Source organism: Prosopis cineraria, unplaced genomic scaffold (genome assembly GCF_029017545.1).
Source record: "Prosopis cineraria cultivar Desert tree isolate PC_DT_omini unplaced genomic scaffold, ASM2901754v1 PC3, whole genome shotgun sequence".
Taxonomy (NCBI): domain Eukaryota; kingdom Viridiplantae; phylum Streptophyta; class Magnoliopsida; order Fabales; family Fabaceae; genus Prosopis; species Prosopis cineraria.
The window spans coordinates 4,651,016-4,670,831 of NW_026555334.1; the positions used below are offsets into that span (position 1 = coordinate 4,651,016).

At 30.6% G+C, this 19,816-nt stretch overlaps 2 protein-coding genes across 2 annotated transcripts; both read right to left on the reverse strand.

Annotated features, from left to right (window-relative positions):
- Positions 1–250: 250 nt before the first annotated feature.
- On the reverse strand, positions 251–5,489 carry LOC129307496 (acetyl-CoA acetyltransferase, cytosolic 1-like). The gene is made up of 14 exons (XM_054948476.1): positions 5,332–5,489; positions 4,965–5,063; positions 4,364–4,537; positions 4,158–4,263; positions 3,655–3,793; positions 3,189–3,266; positions 3,026–3,091; positions 2,432–2,517; positions 2,070–2,169; positions 1,871–1,981; positions 1,759–1,800; positions 1,521–1,607; positions 1,170–1,255; positions 251–429 (listed from the first exon to the last, which is right to left on the reverse strand). Exons 1-14 carry the CDS (start codon positions 5,363–5,365, stop codon positions 396–398), a joined length of 1,242 nt encoding a protein of 413 aa, XP_054804451.1. The 5' UTR covers positions 5,366–5,489; the 3' UTR covers positions 251–395.
- Positions 5,490–9,393: 3,904 nt separating this feature from the next.
- Positions 9,394–13,333, reverse strand: LOC129304892 (protein C2-DOMAIN ABA-RELATED 11-like). The gene is made up of 4 exons (XM_054944728.1): positions 13,198–13,333; positions 12,294–12,413; positions 12,091–12,186; positions 9,394–10,055 (listed from the first exon to the last, which is right to left on the reverse strand). The coding sequence occupies exons 1-4, from the start codon at positions 13,240–13,242 to the stop codon at positions 9,762–9,764; spliced, it is 555 nt and encodes a 184-aa protein (XP_054800703.1). The 5' UTR covers positions 13,243–13,333; the 3' UTR covers positions 9,394–9,761.
- Between the last annotated feature and the right edge of the window lie 6,483 nt (positions 13,334–19,816).

A 19,816-nucleotide genomic window follows, 5' to 3' on the forward strand; every position in this document is an offset into this window, starting at 1 on the left:
TAATAGACAGAAGATTCATAATTTTATTGAGACTTGTCGTTAATTGGAGAACTGTTCATCTACTGGAGAGCTGGCCATCCCACATTAATAAAGGTAATAAATTTGCCTTATGATTTTTAATCATTATAAAAATATAAAATTTCATAACAAACAGAGCATCAAATTTTATCACACGTAACGTGATAGTCCCTAGAATTTTGTCCCAAATCAGAGCCTCTAACGTCAAACAAAGACATAAGAAAGCACCAAAGAGATCAAGCTGGATGTCCACTATTTAATGGTTTATCACATCATTATTTTGTCTCATATATTGCTACAACATTAACAAGAAAAGCCATACTTCTTTTTTTTTTTTAATAATTATTGGAGTGTACAACAGTACAAAGAGATGATCCTCATAATGAAGAACGCCTCACCCTGGCATCTGGCCTGCAAAATCAAAATCCTCAATAGCCTTTTGTGCTTGAAGATATGCAGAGAAACTAAAGTATATCATTTCTTTTAGGACATTTGCTCAGTGGAAATAGAAATATCAGAAGAACCTTTTACCAAAAACAAAAAAAAAACAAAATGAAAAGAAAGCAAGAAATGTCAAAAACAGATTCATTTAGTCTATCCTTCTATATCAGTTAAGTGTTAAGAGACTTACCAGGATCTTCCATGTCGTAAAAGAAAACATAGGACCTGATCTCTCATTGTTCAAAAAGGGTTCATTACATTTGAAGTATTTCAATTATATTGTTCCATAGAAGTGAGTTTGGATCGAGGTCAATTAAGAAGAAGGAAGAAAAGGTATATTTGAAGATTTAATAAACAACAAAATGTCCAATCAAAATTGATTGGGAAAACGTAGGCTTTAGTCCTTGAATTTATGGTCACCCTGTGTACCAGTCCCCAGAATTGTAGTCAATTTTGGCCTTTCTATTACCAAATATTATTTCCACATTAACGACACATCATTTCGAGGGGCCTCAACCAAAGTTGACCATGATTTTAAGGATTGATTTCTCAATAAGAAAACTACAAAGACATTGGCCATAATTGACTACAACTCTAGGAACCAAAATCTGTATTTTCCCAAATTTATTTATTCTACCATTTCTTTCCGTTCCCCTCAACCCCAACATGCCCTGACAAATAAACAAGGAAAAAAATAGAGAAAGGCTTACATTAGCTCAAGTACAAGGGCAGACGCTCCTCCACCTCCATTGCAGACTCCAGCAACACCATATTTCCCACCCTTCTGTCTTAATACCTGCAACACATGAATTTTGTAAAATACCCACAGAAAGCAACAAAAATAAGTATTCACAATCTAGTCAATATATTTCCAAGAGATCTAGTATAAAATAGCCTGACATTGATCATTAAGTTCTAAGAATAGAATTTAATGAATTAAGAAAGGTTGATCTCTTTCATAAAGTTAATAGGTATTTATGTATCATTGTTGACTAAATGATACTAGAAGCTTCTAAAGAAGAGGTTTCTAGATAAATCAATATATCAAGGTCACATATTACCCCCAATAATGTAACCAAGATTCGAGCTCCGCTGCAACCAATAGGGTGGCCCAATGATACCGCTCCACCATGCACATTAACTCTCTCCTGTATATGATAAGACAGACATGAATAGGCTATGCTTCATGCTAGGAAAGAATGGAGGAAAAACAATATGCATATGCAGAAGGAACAAGCAGAAAGATGAGTTTGCATGACAGAAATATCCAGCCAAAAATTGTGTCATATCAATACTCACAGGATTAAGACCAAGAAGCTTTTGATTTGCAAGAACTACAACCTGCATAGACAATGTTATACAAGTAACATAAAATCCTGAATGGTATAAGATGATCTGTGTCTATTCATACCGAGAAGGCTTCATTAATTTCATAATAATCAATTTGAGAAGCCTTCAAACCAGCGTTTGATATTGCTTTAGGTACTGCAAGGGCAGGAGCAGTTGGAAATAATTCAGGTGCCTGCACAGACAATCTTCTATCAGCTCTAAAGTTGCTTATATCATATAATAACTAACACCAAACAGGTTACATTAACCTCTCAATGTACCTGAGCTGCATCAGCATATCCTTTGATCTTAGCTATCACTTGCAATCCAAGCTTTAGTGCCTTCTCTCCACTCACTAGCACCAAGGCAGCAGCACCATCACTGGTCAAGTTGATGTTCCCGCTCATCATCAATAAAAGAGAATACACTTTTGGAACAAGTGAAAATTATATTAAATGGACTGATTAATCTGACCAACCAACCAGCTAATAATTTTTAAGAATCACAACCAATCAGTTAATTTAAAATTTTAATAAATAAACAAAAGCCAATTTATGTCACCAAACTTCAAAAAATAATTTATATTAGCTAATTAAATTCATTATTATAAAGAAAAACCCATGTAAGGGGAGAAAGAAAGGACCTTATGATAGAAGCATTGCCAGCAGTAACAGAACCCCCATTCTGCTTGAAGCTTGGTCTAAGCTTCCTTAATTTTACTGGATCAAACTAACACATGTAAGAAAGATATTAGCAAAAGCAAAAATTTCCACAGAACAACCATAGCAAATCAAGTCAAAGAACATGGAGAAAGTAAATTCTATATAAGAAATTAAACATCCAGGAAAAGCAGTTATGGATTAAAATTAGCTGACAGAAGCATATCAATGCATGAACGTTGATAGTTGTTTGAATGCCTTAGTCTTTGATCCTTCATATTCAAAATAACATGGATATAGTAGTCACGGGAAGCATAGATGCACACTCAAGACAATTCATTCCTCTGATGTGCAAAAGAGCAAAAGTTAAAGAAATTTGCAGAAATGGGGTCAACAACTAACATATACAAAAAAAATTCTTTACTTCAATTGGTGAAGCTATTGCTAAGAGTCAAGGGTCAAACGGTTCAGATTTCTTAATTATCTAACAAAAAAATTTTTAATAATGTAAAATTAAAAACCTACAGGAGTGACTCTTCCTTTCTAGAGTAGTTACTGTGTCTGTCGAATCTATTTACCTTTCCCAAACCTTCATCTTTATCAACAAGCGTGGAAGGCTTTCCTCTTACGCCAGAAACTTTGACCTGCATGAGTGAAATTGAAACCACAAACAACTTGTTCCCATAAATCATCAATAATTTTATATCCACAGTTTTCATGGGCAAGAATTGAAAATCAAACCGGAACTATCTCCCAAGCAAAGTGACCAGCATTTTGTGCAGAAATTCCTCTCTCAAAGCTTTGAATAGCATAAGAATCCTGTGAGGTAACAGATGTAGCATGGAACAAACATATAAACCTTAGGTTCCAAATGACTGCAGTTTGGGAGGAGATGGACACACAAAGAGGGGGCAGGGGGAGAGATGAGTAATGTCATAAAAAATGGTTATACAAATTTCAATGAGCTTAGCTATATTGATCTATAGTTATATCCCTACAAATACTTTCAATCAAAAGCATTCTAGGCCATTCTCAAGATCAATGACAGTGCCAATGATGAATCAGAACACAGCATAAGAAACTAAACAGCAAGGCGTATTGATTCATGAATATTTATATGCTTAAATGAACACTAATTAAGGTTATGTTTGACAAAGAGTAATATAAATTACAAACTTTGAACAGACAGTTTACCAAGAGCCAATACCTGCTCATCTCTTGTTATGGCATGTTGATCAGCACATATTTCACCACACATTCCCATAGCAAAATCATTATAAACATCCCAAAGGCCATCTTTGAGCATTCCATCGATGATAGTATCATGTCCTAACCGGGACCCTTTCCTGGTTTAGATACAATAATTATAAACTTAATAATGTAATAATAACATCAATCACTCAGTAAATGAAATGATGGCCTATGAAATTCAGACGTCAACAAATTCTAAATAAATTCATTAGGTTAATACAGTAGACAATGCAACTATATGGTACAAAGTCCATATTGCCAAACACAGAACAGTTAGACTTCAGCAGCAAGATCAGCAAACTATATTTGGTCTTCAAGAAGAAAATGTAACTAGGGGATTTAAAGAATAAAATATAAAGTTCCCCTATTGTCCTCATGATTTCTGCAGATATCAAGACAACCATGCTTTTCCAAGAGAACATTTATTAAGGTGTCAGTGACTCATGAAATAAATGAAACCTTGCTTCAGCAATGTACTTAGGAGCATTAGACATGCTTTCCATACCACCAGCCACAACCACATCATTGATACCCATTTGTATGGTCAGTGCTGCAAGCATGGTAGCTGCAATGAAAATAATGGAGCATGGAGTCACAACTGACCAAATAAAATTTCAGTTTTTTGAGGCGAAGAATCTTCTTTCATATCAACAAAAAGAACTTACCTTTCATCCCAGATGCACAAACTTTGTTAACAGTGGTGCAGACTACGGAATTGGGTATGCCAGCACCTAATGCAGCCTGTCTAGCAGGAGCTTGCCCTAAATTTGCGCTCAGAACATTCCCAAAAATTACCTCTTGCACAAGAGATGGATCAACTTTTGCTCTCTTGAGAGCAGCTGCAGATTTAGTGATTTATTCAATAGCTTAAAACAGAAAAGATACAGATATTTATAGATGCATTGCTTGACTTAGATTTTGAATATAACCAAGTTCATAGCTCATCGCAAAGAGGATTAACTGTAACCTCATTAGATAGAGCAAATAATTTCAAAGGGGTCAAAATCCTTTAAATTATATCCTTTAGCATTTATCAAAAACAAAGTGACACGAGAGATTAATATTGTCTATGGGACTCAGTTTTCCTCTTTAAACCTGTTTTTTCCTCTCTCCCCTTTCCCTCCCCCTTCATCTCGCCTTGTCCCCTGGATTCCATTATAGGCCATCAATTTTTCCAGATTCCCAAATTCTCAGTTTAGTCAAGAAATAATGTATAAGACATGAGTAATGAGCTGAAGTTTTTATTATGAGAAGTAAGAACATTACCCTCAATAGCAATAGAGCCAAGCTTCGTCGCTGAAAGAGACGAAAGGATGCCAAGGTGGCCACCCATCGGCGTCCGGGCAACGCCAACAATACAAACATCTGTAATTAACAAAGCGGCGCCGTGAAAAGCAGATTAGAAACAATTAATACAAAGTTTTGATTTCCTTCCAGGCCCGAAAATTCTAAATTTCCATGATTATGATGAAGGAAAACAAACCCTAATATATGAATCTGTAGGGATAAAATTACCGAGTTAAATAAAGTACCAGAAGCATGAATTTATGATTAGAAGATCATCTGAACTTGTAATATTAATGATAAACTATGCTACAGAGAGATTCAGAACTTCTAACAGATAAAAGCACACCTCGAGGTTTTATGGAATCGGCAAGTGAAGACATTAGAGTCCGAATATATCTGCCAATGAAACTAGTAATAATAATACAGAATGATGATCACGGAGATACTGAGTTAACGAGCTGGAGCAAGAGGCGTCATGTATCATGTATGTATCATGTATCCATGAATATGGTTTGGAAGCAACTGCTCCGTTGAATATTATAATTCAATATTTACTCAAACTTAGTTAATTTATTTTAAAATAATAAATTATATTTTTTTTAATATTTACTATTGTTCAATAGAGTTTAATTAAATTTTTTAAAAAAATTATTAATTTTTTATTAATTAGAGTTTAATTAAGGATTTTTTTAAAAAAAATTATTAATTGTATCTTAAAAAATACAAAATGTCATATATTTTTTAGTAGAGTAGTTATTTTTTAGGAAAAACTAATCTTTTAATCCTTCAACTTTTAACTTACTTGTAACTCAGTCCCTCAACTATGACTCGCCGCAATTCAATTCCTTAACTATAACTCACTGCAACTCAATCTCTCAACTTTTGATTCACCTATAATTTGGTCCTTATTTTTTAATTTTTTTAAAAAAATTTTATTAAATAAGAGGGATAAAAAAATGCTCATATATTATTCTAAAATACCCTCTTCTTGCTCATTGATGTGAGATATAAGCTTACATAAAAAAAATTAACAAAAGTTGAGGGACTAATTTGTAAGTGATTCAAAAGTTGAGAGATTGAGTCATAGGCAAGTCATAATTGAGAGATTAATTCACAGTGAGTCATAGTTGAGGAACTGAGTTACAAGTAAATTAAAAATTGAAGGATTAAAAAATTAATTTTTTTTATTTTTTATTATAAATAAATTTGATATTTTTTTAAAAAATATATCATAAAACCATACCTGATAAGGCAGACTTCGAGTTTGATACCTAAATCACATAGCAAGAATATTTTTAAATAATTGTAAGAATAAATTGTAAATTGTACCATATCTAATCACCCACAAATTAAATGCCAGAATATTATCATAATTTAATATTGCAATGACATACATTTTAAGTGCATTGTATAGATGTTAAAAAATAGGATAAAATAGCAAATTTAATCATATATTATTTTTTGAGAAACATTTGATAGTCTAAACTATTAGATGATACAAAACAAATTATAAACTTTTAAAAATGGAGCATCTAGTAGCCCGCTGTCAACTTCAATTGACAAACTTTATGCGGGGCCCATAATAATATATGACATGACATAGACATGACATATCAATATGATAAAGGTGCAAATTTAGTCACAAACTATTTTTTAAGGAGCAGTGGGTAAATTTGACTTTAAAAAAATGGATCATCCAACATCTTTCTCTCAATTTTGATCAAATACCATTTATTTTTATACTTAGAAGCCAATAAAGCATCAATCTCTTTAATTTTCTTGCTTTTGTTCTCAGTACTGCTCGAGAAGAAGTTCAAAGAGTTCTTATATGAAAACATTTACAAGGATGATATTAATAAAGTAACAGCTTGATTTTATTAAGCATGAAAGAAGTTTGATTCTAACTTAATTTAATTACGAATTATTCTTCTACTTTGTTAGTGTTATCTTCGTAAATATTTTCAAATAAGAACCCCTTGAATCTTTTTTCTCGAGCTAAGATCAAGAATGAAAGTAAGAAAATTAGAGAGATTGATACTTTATGAGCGTTATAAGTATAAAATAAATGATATTTAGTCAAAATTGAGAGAAAGATGTTGAATAGTCCATTTTTTTTATAGTAGCAGTTATCTAGTACTTTTTAAAAAATAATTTGTAACTAAATTAACGTGTCGTGCTCGTGTAGTGCCATGTGTTATTGTGAGCTTCACATAATGTCTATCAACTAAAGTTAACGGTAGGTCGCTAGATATTTCATTTTTGAAACTTCATGATTTATTTTACAATATTTAATAGTTTAAACTATAAAATATTTCTTAAAAAATAATATATGATTAAATTTATACCTTTATCTTAAAAAATAAGTCACACTTTTCAGGATTTTGGATAGTGTAATAACTTGTTATTTATTTTATAATTTATGTCAATGTTATAATTTACTAAAATGTTAAATCGAAACTTTTTTCTAAACTAGGACATGACTGTAGTAGACATTAAAAAAGTTGAGAAAGGCATTAGATGAGTTTTATTTATTTTATTGTCATTTTCGCTTTTCATATCACCCTTCCTCGTTGGAAAGCTAAATGCGCATGGATAAGAAGAAAAAGCAACGGACCCACCGGCCACCAGGTCCTAATCTAGCGTCTGCTGCGTTCCGTGCGCTCCGAGTGCTCATCCATCCTCCTTACCCTCTATTTCAACTTAAAATGACTTCTGTCATTTTTTAAATTGATTTTTAAATATTTTAATATTATATTTATTAAAATAAAAAATTTTAACATTAAACCTGAACTATTTAAAATACATTTAAATATTTTATTTATAAAATTTATATTTTTAATATTATATTTATTAAAATAAAAAATTTAAATTTAAATAATTAATTTTTAAAATTTATAAATTTTTTAATATTAAGTTAGATTATTTAGATTATATCTGAATTGTCTAGAGTCTATTAGATAATTAAATTATAAAATTATAAAATTTTTTAATATTAAATTAAACTTTTAAATTAAATATGTATTGGCAATATATATAATGAATAGATTTATTAAAATTTTAAATTTTTTATATTTTTATATTAATAAATATAATATTAAAAATTTTTAAAAATTAATTTAAATAAACGGAAGAGATTAATTTAAATTAAAATGAAGGGGCCAAGTTTGCTTTGGCCCTGATCAACACCGAATACAAATCCCCTAATTCATTGGGAGATTTACATTGCACTATTAAATTAAATTAAAGGCCCCCTGCGACAAAATAAGATACATTCTCCTCGAATGAAAATACAAGTTATTTTTCATGAAATTATATCTCCAATATATTAACTATTTATTAATTTGTTTAATTATTCTAAACTAAATTACACTCCCAATGAATTAATTAATTATTTTTCAAATAATACAATCTTTCTATATTTAGCTTTATTTAATTGAATGTTTTAATTAAAAAACTTTATTAATTACACTCCTTAAATGTATTTTTTAAAAAAGATAAATGAATAAATTATTTTTTAAATTTTAGGTCTAATGATACAATAAATCCTAAATTTATTTATTATATAAATTGTTCCTTTAATTTTTAAATACAGTGCAACTTAACCTCTACTTTTAATAAAAGTTAACTTTAACAGTTAGTTGATAAAAAAAAATAACCTCAAAATTTTTTAAAAATGATAAAAAAAAATTTTTTTAATATTTTTTGGGGCCCTTGTTTATAATTTTTAGGTCATTTATTGTAATTTTTATTATTTTCTATAATTTATAAGGTCTTTTGTTATTTTTTATTAATCATTAATTTTTATTAACAGTACAAATCAAATTGTATTATTTCAAAAGTTAAAGGAATAATTTGTACAATAAATAAATTCAGGACCTATAATACTATTAAACCTAAAATTTAAAAAATAATTTGCTCATTTATCCTTTAAAAAAATCAATTATTATATCTTAAAATATCTAAAATGCATTACATTTTTTTAATATATTATCTCAAAAAATGTCCCATTTTTTTTTTAACAAAACAAGCTCAATGTCTTGTATTTTTTTGCCAAAATACCTTTATATTAATATAATATTTTCATATTTGAAAGAATCTCACTTAAAAATAGGAGTTAAATATTTTATTTATCAAGGATTTTTTAAAAAAATTCTTTAATTACACATTAAATATTAAAAATATCCTATATTTTTTTAAGGTCCAATCTCAGGAAATGTGAGAGAGAGAGAGAGGGAGGGAGGGAGAGGGAGGGAGAGAGGGGGCGGTTAGCTGTTATTTTCTTACTTACTTTTGACCTCATTATCCTTAGAGTCGATAGCTTCTTTTCAAGTCCCCAAGTTATCGTGTTGCTTCAAGCAATGAAAATAACAAACAATATCTGAATTCATATATAAAGACGCACCGAAACTAATGCAATCATCAAATAAATTTTCATTTCAAAACAAAAGCGAAACTTCTACAAGTGTTATAAAGTAATGCAAGAGGAAAAAATGACAACATAGAGACTAAAGAAGCCATAGAGAAACCACTCGCTCATTTGGATTTGTAGCTTGAAGTGGATTTTAATCTAACTAGCTGCTAAAATACATTGAACGATATATCTAATAAGGTAATCAGAAGAAAGAGGGAAACTACACACACAAAGTTACAATTATGATCATGTGAAGAGATTTACCACAAGAAGAACACTCACAATATCTGCCCTATTATACAGGGGAAGCAACCTTGGAGAACTCGTTTGTCAATTCTAGCTCCCCTGATTCATCGTCTAATGTCTCACGCCGAGGGCGTGACAGGAGTGATGAACTTGATTGTCAGCTCTAGCTCGCCGGACTCGACTCCCCGAAGCCGTAACCAAACATTTTGCACCAGCTCACCATTAACACTATTGATACTGCTTTCGCGAACAAGGCAGTTTTCATTGTCAGGTACAAGCTTCCTTATTGTCGTTTCGCCGGAGGAAACCCGTAAAATGTCTCGTATTCTGGCTGCAGAGACTAAGGGTTGAAGGTTGAGGAAGGCGTTTCCCATCTTGTCGTCACTCTTTAAAAGATCCTTATCAAATACTTCCTATATGAAAAACAAGTTAGCCTTGCACAACTTGGTAAACCAATCAATGATAATTGATGTTGAACTCAGTACTTGCCCACAAAAATGATCAATTCACTATCAATATACTCTATCCGATCTCTCTATTATAAGACACCACTAACTACCTCATTGGAACTAAGAAAAGTTAGTTAAGCCATCAACTTTTTCTAAAAATAGAATAGACTTCCAATTTTGCTCTTATTTAAATGAAATTTTTCAAATTCTCATCACTTTTTCTCTCATAGGTAATGAATTTAAATAGGGATAATATTAAAAACAATGTAATCAATACTCCTATAAATAGGGGTAATATTAAAAACAATGTAATCAATACTCCTATCAAATATCTTAATTTAAGGACTAAAAAAATCTTTCTAAAAAGTGCCCATAAAAGAGACCAGAGCGAGTATAGTAAAATACATATATGCATCTTCAAAACAAAACTACAACGAGAAATTATATTTTACCCCCAACATAATTACAACATTAAAAATGCAACAAAGCCCCTCTAGATCGTTGGATTGACATGAAAACACTGAATTTAACTGCAAGATGTCACTTCCTCACTTTAACAATCTTCATGAAATGGTATTAGGTTGGGATGAAAATACAGATAAAAGAGAACGTGCGAGAATCATGGAACCTCTTGCAGTTTCTTTTAACTAGGAATTGGTATAATCATTTTAGACATAAGTTCAAGGAGATGTTTAGTTACCTATTAAAATTTATTATAACAAGATGTAGATCCCGGTCCCTCTTACTTTTCATAGAGTTTGTGGAATAATGCAGGTTGCTATAGATTTTATATTGTATTATTGGTACTGATTTTTGTACCAAAATTTTCACTAGGTCTTAGTTCATGGTGTTAAAATACAGCATATTCCCAACTATTAAAGCATAGAAAAAACTCCTGCAAAAGGGGATAATTAAAGATAGGGGTGGAATCTATGTATTAAGTTCATGTTAACATGTGTAAAGCCCATGAAGGTAACTAGCATCAAATCTCCAGATCTCAGATGAACCTCAACAATCTTTTTGACTTTGAGAGAAGGGGTGGGGTGGGAAAGCCACTCTGTCCAGATTTCTTAGATAGTTTGCAAACATGAGAAATAACTATGTTGACATTTGCAGTTGCAGTAATATACTTATTTGAAAACAATTCTAGAGTTCTAAAGAGACAGATAGTGCTGGTCGATGGTGGTTTATAATGACAGCCTATAATAGTGATTGGTCATAGCTTAAGGTAATTTACAACGGTCAAACGTCATGTGATCTAAAAATAAGAAATGAAAATGAAAACAGTTCTGAAAATGTTTGAATCCAAAACACTTAACCAAACGAATTTTTGTACTTATTTATTTTTAAAAATGGAAAATAGTCTTTGAAAACAAAAAACAGCAGGACCTTATTGGAACAGTATTATTATTTATAGTCCCCCATCAATTGAAAATATGTTCCAATAGATTATGTCCTCATCCAAGGTCATAAACATCACTTCTTTAATCTTAAAACACAAACTCTATTCTCAATTTTCTGTACGTCTCTCCATTCAATGTGGGACTTGGAAAAAAGGTATAAACATGTCATTACCAGAATATTGATGTGAAATGAACCCAAAAAATGGCTAAAAAAGTTTATGGTGACCTAGGAGATTTGATAACCCAACAATAAAGGCTTTGCAAAACAAAAGTTTGGTTTTGCCAAACTATCAAATTATGACCATTATATTTGCCAACAGCCAGAGAATCTACGAAAGCTGCAGAACTACCACATGAGAATCAAAAGATTTATTAATTCATGATGTTGAGATTATTATCTGAGAAAACAGACCTAATGTAACCAGACATCCAATGTTGACTCTTGGAAGATTGTAGTTATAAGTTATTAGTAAACACATTGATGATTTTTCATGCTATAAAGATGAAGGAAAAGGGCAAAAAAAGACATTTTAAGTTCTGATTAGCATCTATTAATTCAAGAAGCATTATAAACATAGATCTGACAGGAAACTCACCAAATTTAGAACTCCCACGGGTTCTGTCAGAGTGAAACTGAGCTCTTCGTTCCAAACAGGATTCAAGCAACTGTTGATCACCTTAGTCTTTGCTGTCTGATACAGTTTAATGAGTGTCAACAACACTTGAGATTATTGTATGCCACACAATGCTAATAATGTCAAGTGAAACAAGTCAAGAATGAAAAATACACCCTTGGTACCTGATTTCCTAGCTTGACCACGACATAAGGATCGCTACTCTTGAAATCCCGAATCACTAATCGTTTTCCTTGCACAACTATGACTTTCAAAATCCCCAAGTGTTCCCCCATTATACAATGCTAAAACCATGTCAGATTTATTTATCAGCAATACAATTTTACCTTGAAAATGAATTATACTTATGAGAATGATAATAACCCAAAACAAATCTTGAACCGAGAACATCAACAAATTATCATAACAAACAATTGATTCCAACAATGGCCATCAAGCAACATGTAAGAAAAAGTCTAACGGTCTGGAAGAATTACATAGGAGAATCTAAATTTTTTTAACAAGAAGTACGGACTCAAGTTTATTTGAAGTAAGAAAGTTAAGTGATTCATATGATGGTATTAATGAACATAGATCCCAAAAATAAGATCACAGTACACAGAAGTAACCATGTTTTTTCCTCCTTTATCCTTATCTGTCTTAATTTGTCATGAGCACCTTGATCCTTGGAAAAGGTAAATAAGCTTAAGTAAAGGGAATAAAAATGAATTCTCTGCAGAGAAATACCATTAAAGAAGCAAGATTAGCAAACTCACCAGGAGAACTAGTTTTCAAATTTCAACTAAATTGTAAACACACTCAAAACAAAATCTGAGCAGGACAAGAAAGAAAAGCAACAACCCAGAGAATGAAATCTAGCATCAACAGAAGCTACAGAAAACTGAACTAAAATGAGGAACTGGAGAGAGCATATTCCTAGTATCCTCAGTTATTCGACAGACGAAGAAAAATTACAATTGGTGGTATGAAAGTGAAGTAGAAAGAACTAAAAACGAGATCTTCTTTTCAATTTTTTAAGCGAAAAGCGAAAAAGCGAAGAACGAAAGAAAGCAGGGAGGGAGAGCTAACCGACGGAGCAGGAAGGAGATGGCGTGGCAATGTTGGTGGAAGCATTCAATGGGGCGTGGTGTGGGATTTAATGGGGGCGGGACAACCTCGTAGGAACCGGCAACTACCGGTGGAGGAGGGGATTTCAGTTTCAGAGTGACGGGCACGTGGCGGTCTGAGGCATCTGAGGGGGTGGTCGGTGGTTTGACTGGACCTTGTCATGGCCAGTTCAAGCGCGTTCGCGTGACACGGTGACAGTATTTTACTGCTGACTCCGACAACGCTCGGTTAATTTTACCAAGTTCCATAAAATCAAACCAGTCTTGGTTCATAAGTTAGTAATTCAATTAAGGTTGAATTGAGGGTTGAATTGATGACAAATCAGTCATAATTAAAATAATATAATTTAAATAAAAAGATATTAATTATAAAAATATTTAACCAAATCTAACCACTCAAAAGTCTAACAGTAATAAAATACAACACTTTAAATATCTATCTTTACAATTACAACCCTTCAATCTCAAAAATCTAGAGAAGAGATGGAGACAGAGCTGGAGAAGAGACAGAAATTGAGTCAGAGAAGAGACGGAAAGTCAGAGACTAAGTTGGAAAAGATATGGAGATAGTAAAGATGGAGATAGAGTTGGAGAAGAGACGGAGACAGCAGAGACGGAGATAGAGTTAGAGCCTAGAGAAGAGACAGAGACTGAGCTAGAGAAGAGACGCCGATTAGGTGAGGATGAGAGAGGAGAGACACAGACAAAAAGCCGAACTGAGTGCTATTTGAAAATCTGGATTGGACTTAGCGTGCTCTGCCTCTAATTTTTTATTTTTTGACTTCAGTTTTACTTTTTTTTTTGTTATCTTATTTCTAAATTTAGCGCTTTGGAAAATCAAAAATGAAAAAAAAATCTCCCAAAACGACATTGTTTGAGGGGTTTTGTCTGAAAAAAATAATAACCCGGTTAACCCAATCAACCCACCGGTTATACCAGGTTGAACTCGAGTTGACCAAGTTACACCGGTTCATTCCCTCACTGGTTTAGGAGTAAACCCAAACTGGAGAAGGGACCCGGTCACCAGTTTTCAGGTTGACCCGCCCGGTCCGGTCTAAGTTTCAATATCATGAATTTTACTAGTCTAGTCCTTTCGAAATTTTTTATTCAAAACATAGCCTCTCGCCTATTTATAAAGCATATTTTAAAAAATTTATTTAATTTTATTTATAAGTCATAGTATAATTTTTTAAATTATATTTAAAAAATATTTTTAAAATTTCTTTTCATAAAAGAAAAAAAAGTAACATGATATTAATTTTTATATTTATTATATAGGGACATATTTATAAACTTTTTATTTTTTATACTTTTTTTATATTGATATTAATGAAGTTGGTAGAATTAATTTATAAAGAGAACCGGAGGAGTACATTGTAATATTTAAATTACTTTTTCAATTTTATTTGTTTTTTATTAATGTGAAGATATTTAATATAATTATATCATTATTTAAAATTAAAGGTAAAAATAAACGTATATCTCATTTTTCATGATATTAGGAAAAAAATAATTTTTTTAAAATATATAACATAATTAAAAGTATTTTATAATTAGAATCATGAGGAGTATTTATAAAAAAACAAAAAAAAATTGTTAATCTAAAATTTGTTATATATTCACTTAAAAAATTGATGGTGTAAAATGGGAGTGTTATACCTTTAGACGTGTCAAACATATCAGAAGAGCAAATCCTGAATATAAGTGATTGTGATTGGGAGTTCTCAAGTCCATTATTCCGATTGTCTTAGGTTGCCTAAACTAAGCAGGCGAGGGTTGTGATTGCTTGATAGAAAGGCAAACTGTATCAACTGAAATGGTGGAGAGGAATAGTGAGGTTCTGATGATCATTGAATCTTAATAACTATTATAGTAATGTGAGGATTGTGTGAAAAGGAAAGGTCCCAAATTCTCAACTTAAGGAAAGTTTCAAAAGTAAAAGTATTAAAAAGTGAAAATAAGCTAGTAAATAGATATAAAAAAAAGTGGGTTGGCATGCACAATGACAAGTCAATATAAAACAATCATAATAACTTCGCTCAAGACTGATTTGTGCCTCCTATCATCATCCCTTTCCCAGGACCGCAGCACTTCTCCAAAGATTGTGTTGGCTGCCTGCGAAAATCATTACAGATATGCCTTCAAAAAATCTTTCAAGATTGAACCGTGGTTAAGAGATATGATATAAATATGTAACCTGTTCCTCTTTAAAAAAAAAAAAAAAAATTGGAGGGTGGAGGTTGGGGAGGTCCCTCCACATATAACTTAGGTCCGCTTTTGATTATTTTCTTTTCAATTATATTTTTGAAAAAAATATAAATTTAGGTTCTTACAATTTATTTGAGTTTTTTCATAAGTTGTTGTATTTTTTTTTGTGCTTTAAATCTTTGCATTTTTTTTTATATTTTATGTTCTTATATTTTTATTTTTTAGTGTTCTAAGTTACTTGGAACACAAAATATATATATATATATATATAAAGACCTATAATAAAATTTAAATAAAGTGTAAGTATTTAATATTATATTTTTCTTATTTTTTATAAAGATTCAACATTCATATAAAGTATTTTACAAATTATATTTTTTGGTTTCATAAATGGCACGCACGCAATGGTAGGTTGTCTCACTTTTAGCGCTAGGTCCACCATTCAAAGCCCATGTGTTATATACTTCTTCCTTTAAAAATATAAAATATTTTTAATTAAATTTTATTATTAATAAAATTATTATTTATCTTTAAACTAACTTTATATTTTTATATTTATCTTTATTTAATAAGATATTTCATCTTAAAAAATATAAAATGATATATTTAATAGAGACAATTTAAAAAAAAGATAATGATTACACCTTAAAAAATTAAAAATGTTTTACATTTTTTGACATCAAATTCTTTTAAAAATGCCTTACATTTTTAATAGAGGAAGTATATACATATACACACAATTGATTACTTAAAAACAGTTATTTTTTCTCTAGCCACACAATTTCAAATAGGCAGTGCAAAAAATAAAATAAAATTAAGCAATATTTTATATTTAGAAATTAAAATAAAGATAAAGTTAGATATCGAAATAAGTGAAGGAAGAAAGAATATTTTTAGGGGAATGACACTTATATAAATAAAAAATTAATTTATTGATATTTTTGTTTAAAAATGTTAAAAATAATTTACAAATATTTATTTACAAATTTTCTGAATTTAGAGTATCTGAATCTATATTTACAATTCATTTGTCATTGAAATTTTTATAGACCTAATTGTTTATAAATTGGTTTCCAAATATCTATGACACCCACAATTATATAAGTAGAGTTCGGCTAGAATGACATGAAGGAACACAACTGTTATACCTCTTGTTTTGATGCTAATAAATCCATGAGAAAATGTGTTTTGCAGAATTTAAAGAATACCCAATAACAAAACAATCAAGCTATTAGAGAGACTTTTTTTTTCTTAAAAAAAAAAAGAAAGTCGTCACAAGTATCAAGCTGGAGTGATTCAAGAGAAAAAAACTTAGACCTTAGATTTTATTGTTTAATTCTTTGAATTTCTTGTAAAAGAGTGTAGAGAGCTTGATTTTAAAATGAAAAATATTTTTGAAAAAGTAAAGAGCGAAATAATTATGAGGAGAGTTTTGAGATTCGTGATTACGAAAAGTTATAAGCGCGAGCTGTACTTCAAAAGTTCTAAAAACTTCCACCGATTGCGGAAGAAAAAGACGGGGATAATTAAATTGAAGGGTGACCTGGGATTATAATAGACATCAAATCAACCTTCAATTCCATATCTAAAACTTAGAAAACCAGCTATAGTATTTAATTAGTGTATCAAATAAGATTGAGTAGAGTAATAAGTGCGTATTTGAAGAATTTATTATTACTTGAGATACCTCGATTACTTCAAGCATAAACAGATATACAACTTACTAGACCAGTTCAGAGATAATGAAGAAAATGAAAGCTATGGTGTGTCTTGTGGCTATTAACTGATCAGTATATATGGACTAGATCAGTAACCGTTATATTAAATAAATTAATTAATTATATTTTATTATTTCTGATTAAGTCAGTTAAGAAATAGAAAATAACTGAAGGTTATAATATTATAAGTTGAGCCTCTATCTATTGGACTTATCTATCACGATTTACATAAAATTATAAAGATTAATTTATTTAAACTTACTAATTAATATAAATTTATAAATAAATATTCCAACAAGGGTCCGATGGTAATGCTATTGGTTTCGATCCTGTGTCTGATGTTTTTATTAATAGCAATAGGATGAGGAAAATTTTCAAATTAGGAATTGGTAACAGTTTCTCTGAAGTTGGCCAAGTGAATCACATTTTCATGATGAAAATAGCAATTGTTCCGCCGACAAGAGAAGCCGGAGTTTGCTAATGAGGCAAGTTGCACGTGACAAGTTATTTAGTTATTGAAGTTTTTCAGTAACTAGAGACAAAGTAAGTCAATATTTTGGAGTCTCTGCAGAAAGCTTGATGTATAGAACAGGAAAAGGGATAGAACATGAGATATTGTATCTTTCAGATCCACACCCACATTTTCTTGGGCATTTCAAACAATCTGCACACCATTTTCTTTAGAATGAGTTTAATCCTTATCATATGCAATCTGCTTCATGTTAGAACCAGTTAAAATTATTATATACTAAAAAGAGAAGAGAACAAATGTGTTTAATTTGAAGATTGTGTTTGTCTATAGTTCTGTTTTAATTGTTATTAAGTAATCAATCGAAAAACAAACAAGTGGGAGATTATGATCTTGAAATATAAACTGAAGATTAGACAAAGCTATATCTGTATCTTTTTGGCCGTTGAATTGTTGTCAAAGTGCCTTTTTGCTTACGAAGAGTTGCAAAGAATATTACTTTTGGAACTTTCACTTTAACTGATGCATTAAAGAAGGGAGTTAGAAATTCTCAGTATCAAATCTATCGAAGTTTTTTTAAAAGCTGTGGAATTGTAAATCTTTATTTTCAACCTTAAGACTCTTAGCTTACGCATTCTTCACTTCTTAACGATGCTTGATGAAAGCCCTTTAGAATTACCTAAAATAAAATTTGATTTCTGGGTTTGACCAGAGCTTGTGAGTTGTTTATGTGCACATTGGAATTGGTTTACGGCATTGAACCGCAGCATTTTTGGCTATCCATAAATACTGTTAGTTGGGTCTACTCTGCATTTTAATTGAAAACATTCTACTCAATTTTGTGACTGGTTAATAGCATTCCTATCTCACATATTTGATATTAATGGTATTCATATTACATATTGCTCTATACATTATACCATCTGAAAATTTTTCCTATTGTGGACAAGAAAAGAAAAATTAGGGGGATAGAGTCTTTTCCTGCACAAACTTATTTGCCCTTAGGTTTGGGATCAATGTTCATAATCTATTAAAATATTGTCTTCTTGCACACATTATCTCCATTACCTAATTTAATTATTTCTTTTTTTTTAAAAAAGAAAATCGATACAAGCAGCAAAAAAGAGCCAAATTTTATAAGTTGGTGTAAGAAGAATCGCATGGGCAAGGTTCATCTGTCACAAAGGAATGTGCGAATCATCAACATTTATAGGATATAGCTAATATAAAGTAATAATTCAACTGTGTTGGTGTTTCGTTGCCTGTTCTTCGTCATACCTTTTTTATTGGCATCTTCCGTGTGATATTTGGCCTTTCCTTTATTTATCTTTAAATAATTACATTTTTTGCCCAACGCAAAGAGGGATCAACTTGGGTATTGGGAATTGATAATTATAATTTTGTCATTTTCTAATTTGTGATTATAGGGGCCACAATGATTAAGGAAATTTCATTTTCCCTTAGGGATTTGGCTTGGATTGTTACTCAATTTACTCCCTTAGCTTTCTTATACCTATTGAAGTAGAACTTGGCTTGTGTGATAACTCTGTTAGAGGAGTGAATGAATATGCATCTTTTTTGTTGCTGCTTGGGTAAACTCTAACCTTGACTAAAAAGATAGTGCTACGATATAATTTTGTGCTGTCTGCTACTAATATTCCAAGAAAACTGATGAGGGCAATATTTTTTCCAGTTCAATATCTAGATCATATTTTATAAAATATTCTCCATATGTTATATCTTTTTTAGAAAACCTAATAGCAAACACCAAAGGAGTTTTACTTAAACCATAGTAGTAAAAGTCATACAAGCATTAGTGCCTGGGGTTGCCTAACCTTTGCTTTGGGCAAGTAAATAATTTAAGCAAAGATCGATTTTGGAAGGATTCATTTTGTGTAAGGGAGTTTGGGTATAATTAATTATAAAAATAATTAATTAAATGTTTGATTTTAATTATAATTGATTATATTATAACGTAATATGTTTGAATACTATTTTTTTAAAATTAATTTAAACATAATTAAAAATATTTAGATAATTTAATCAAAATTAATTTTAATTGTATAAATTACTATAAAAGACATTTTTTAAAATTAATTTATTAATATATTTGTATCTAATATTATTAAATTTGTTAAATTTTATTTAAAAGGTAAAATATATTATTTAAATTACATGTTTGATTA

Coding starts and splice junctions, on each gene's coding strand:
- LOC129304892 (XM_054944728.1), bottom strand. CDS start 13,242: ATGCTTCCACCAACATTGCCACGCCATCTCCTTCCTGCTCCGTCG. Junction 12,414..13,197: donor ATCTCCTTCCTGCTCCGTCG/GTTAGCTCTCCC, acceptor ACATGGTTTTAG/CATTGTATAATGGGGGAACA. Junction 10,056..12,090: donor CCGTGGGAGTTCTAAATTTG/GTGAGTTTCCTG, acceptor TTTTTCATATAG/GAAGTATTTGATAAGGATCT.
- LOC129307496 (XM_054948476.1), bottom strand. CDS start 5,365: ATGTCTTCACTTGCCGATTCCATAAAACCTCGAG. Junction 1,608..1,758: donor AGCTTCTTGGTCTTAATCCT/GTGAGTATTGAT, acceptor TATCATATACAG/GAGAGAGTTAATGTGCATGG. Junction 1,256..1,520: donor TCTTGGTTACATTATTGGGG/GTAATATGTGAC, acceptor CATGTGTTGCAG/GTATTAAGACAGAAGGGTGG.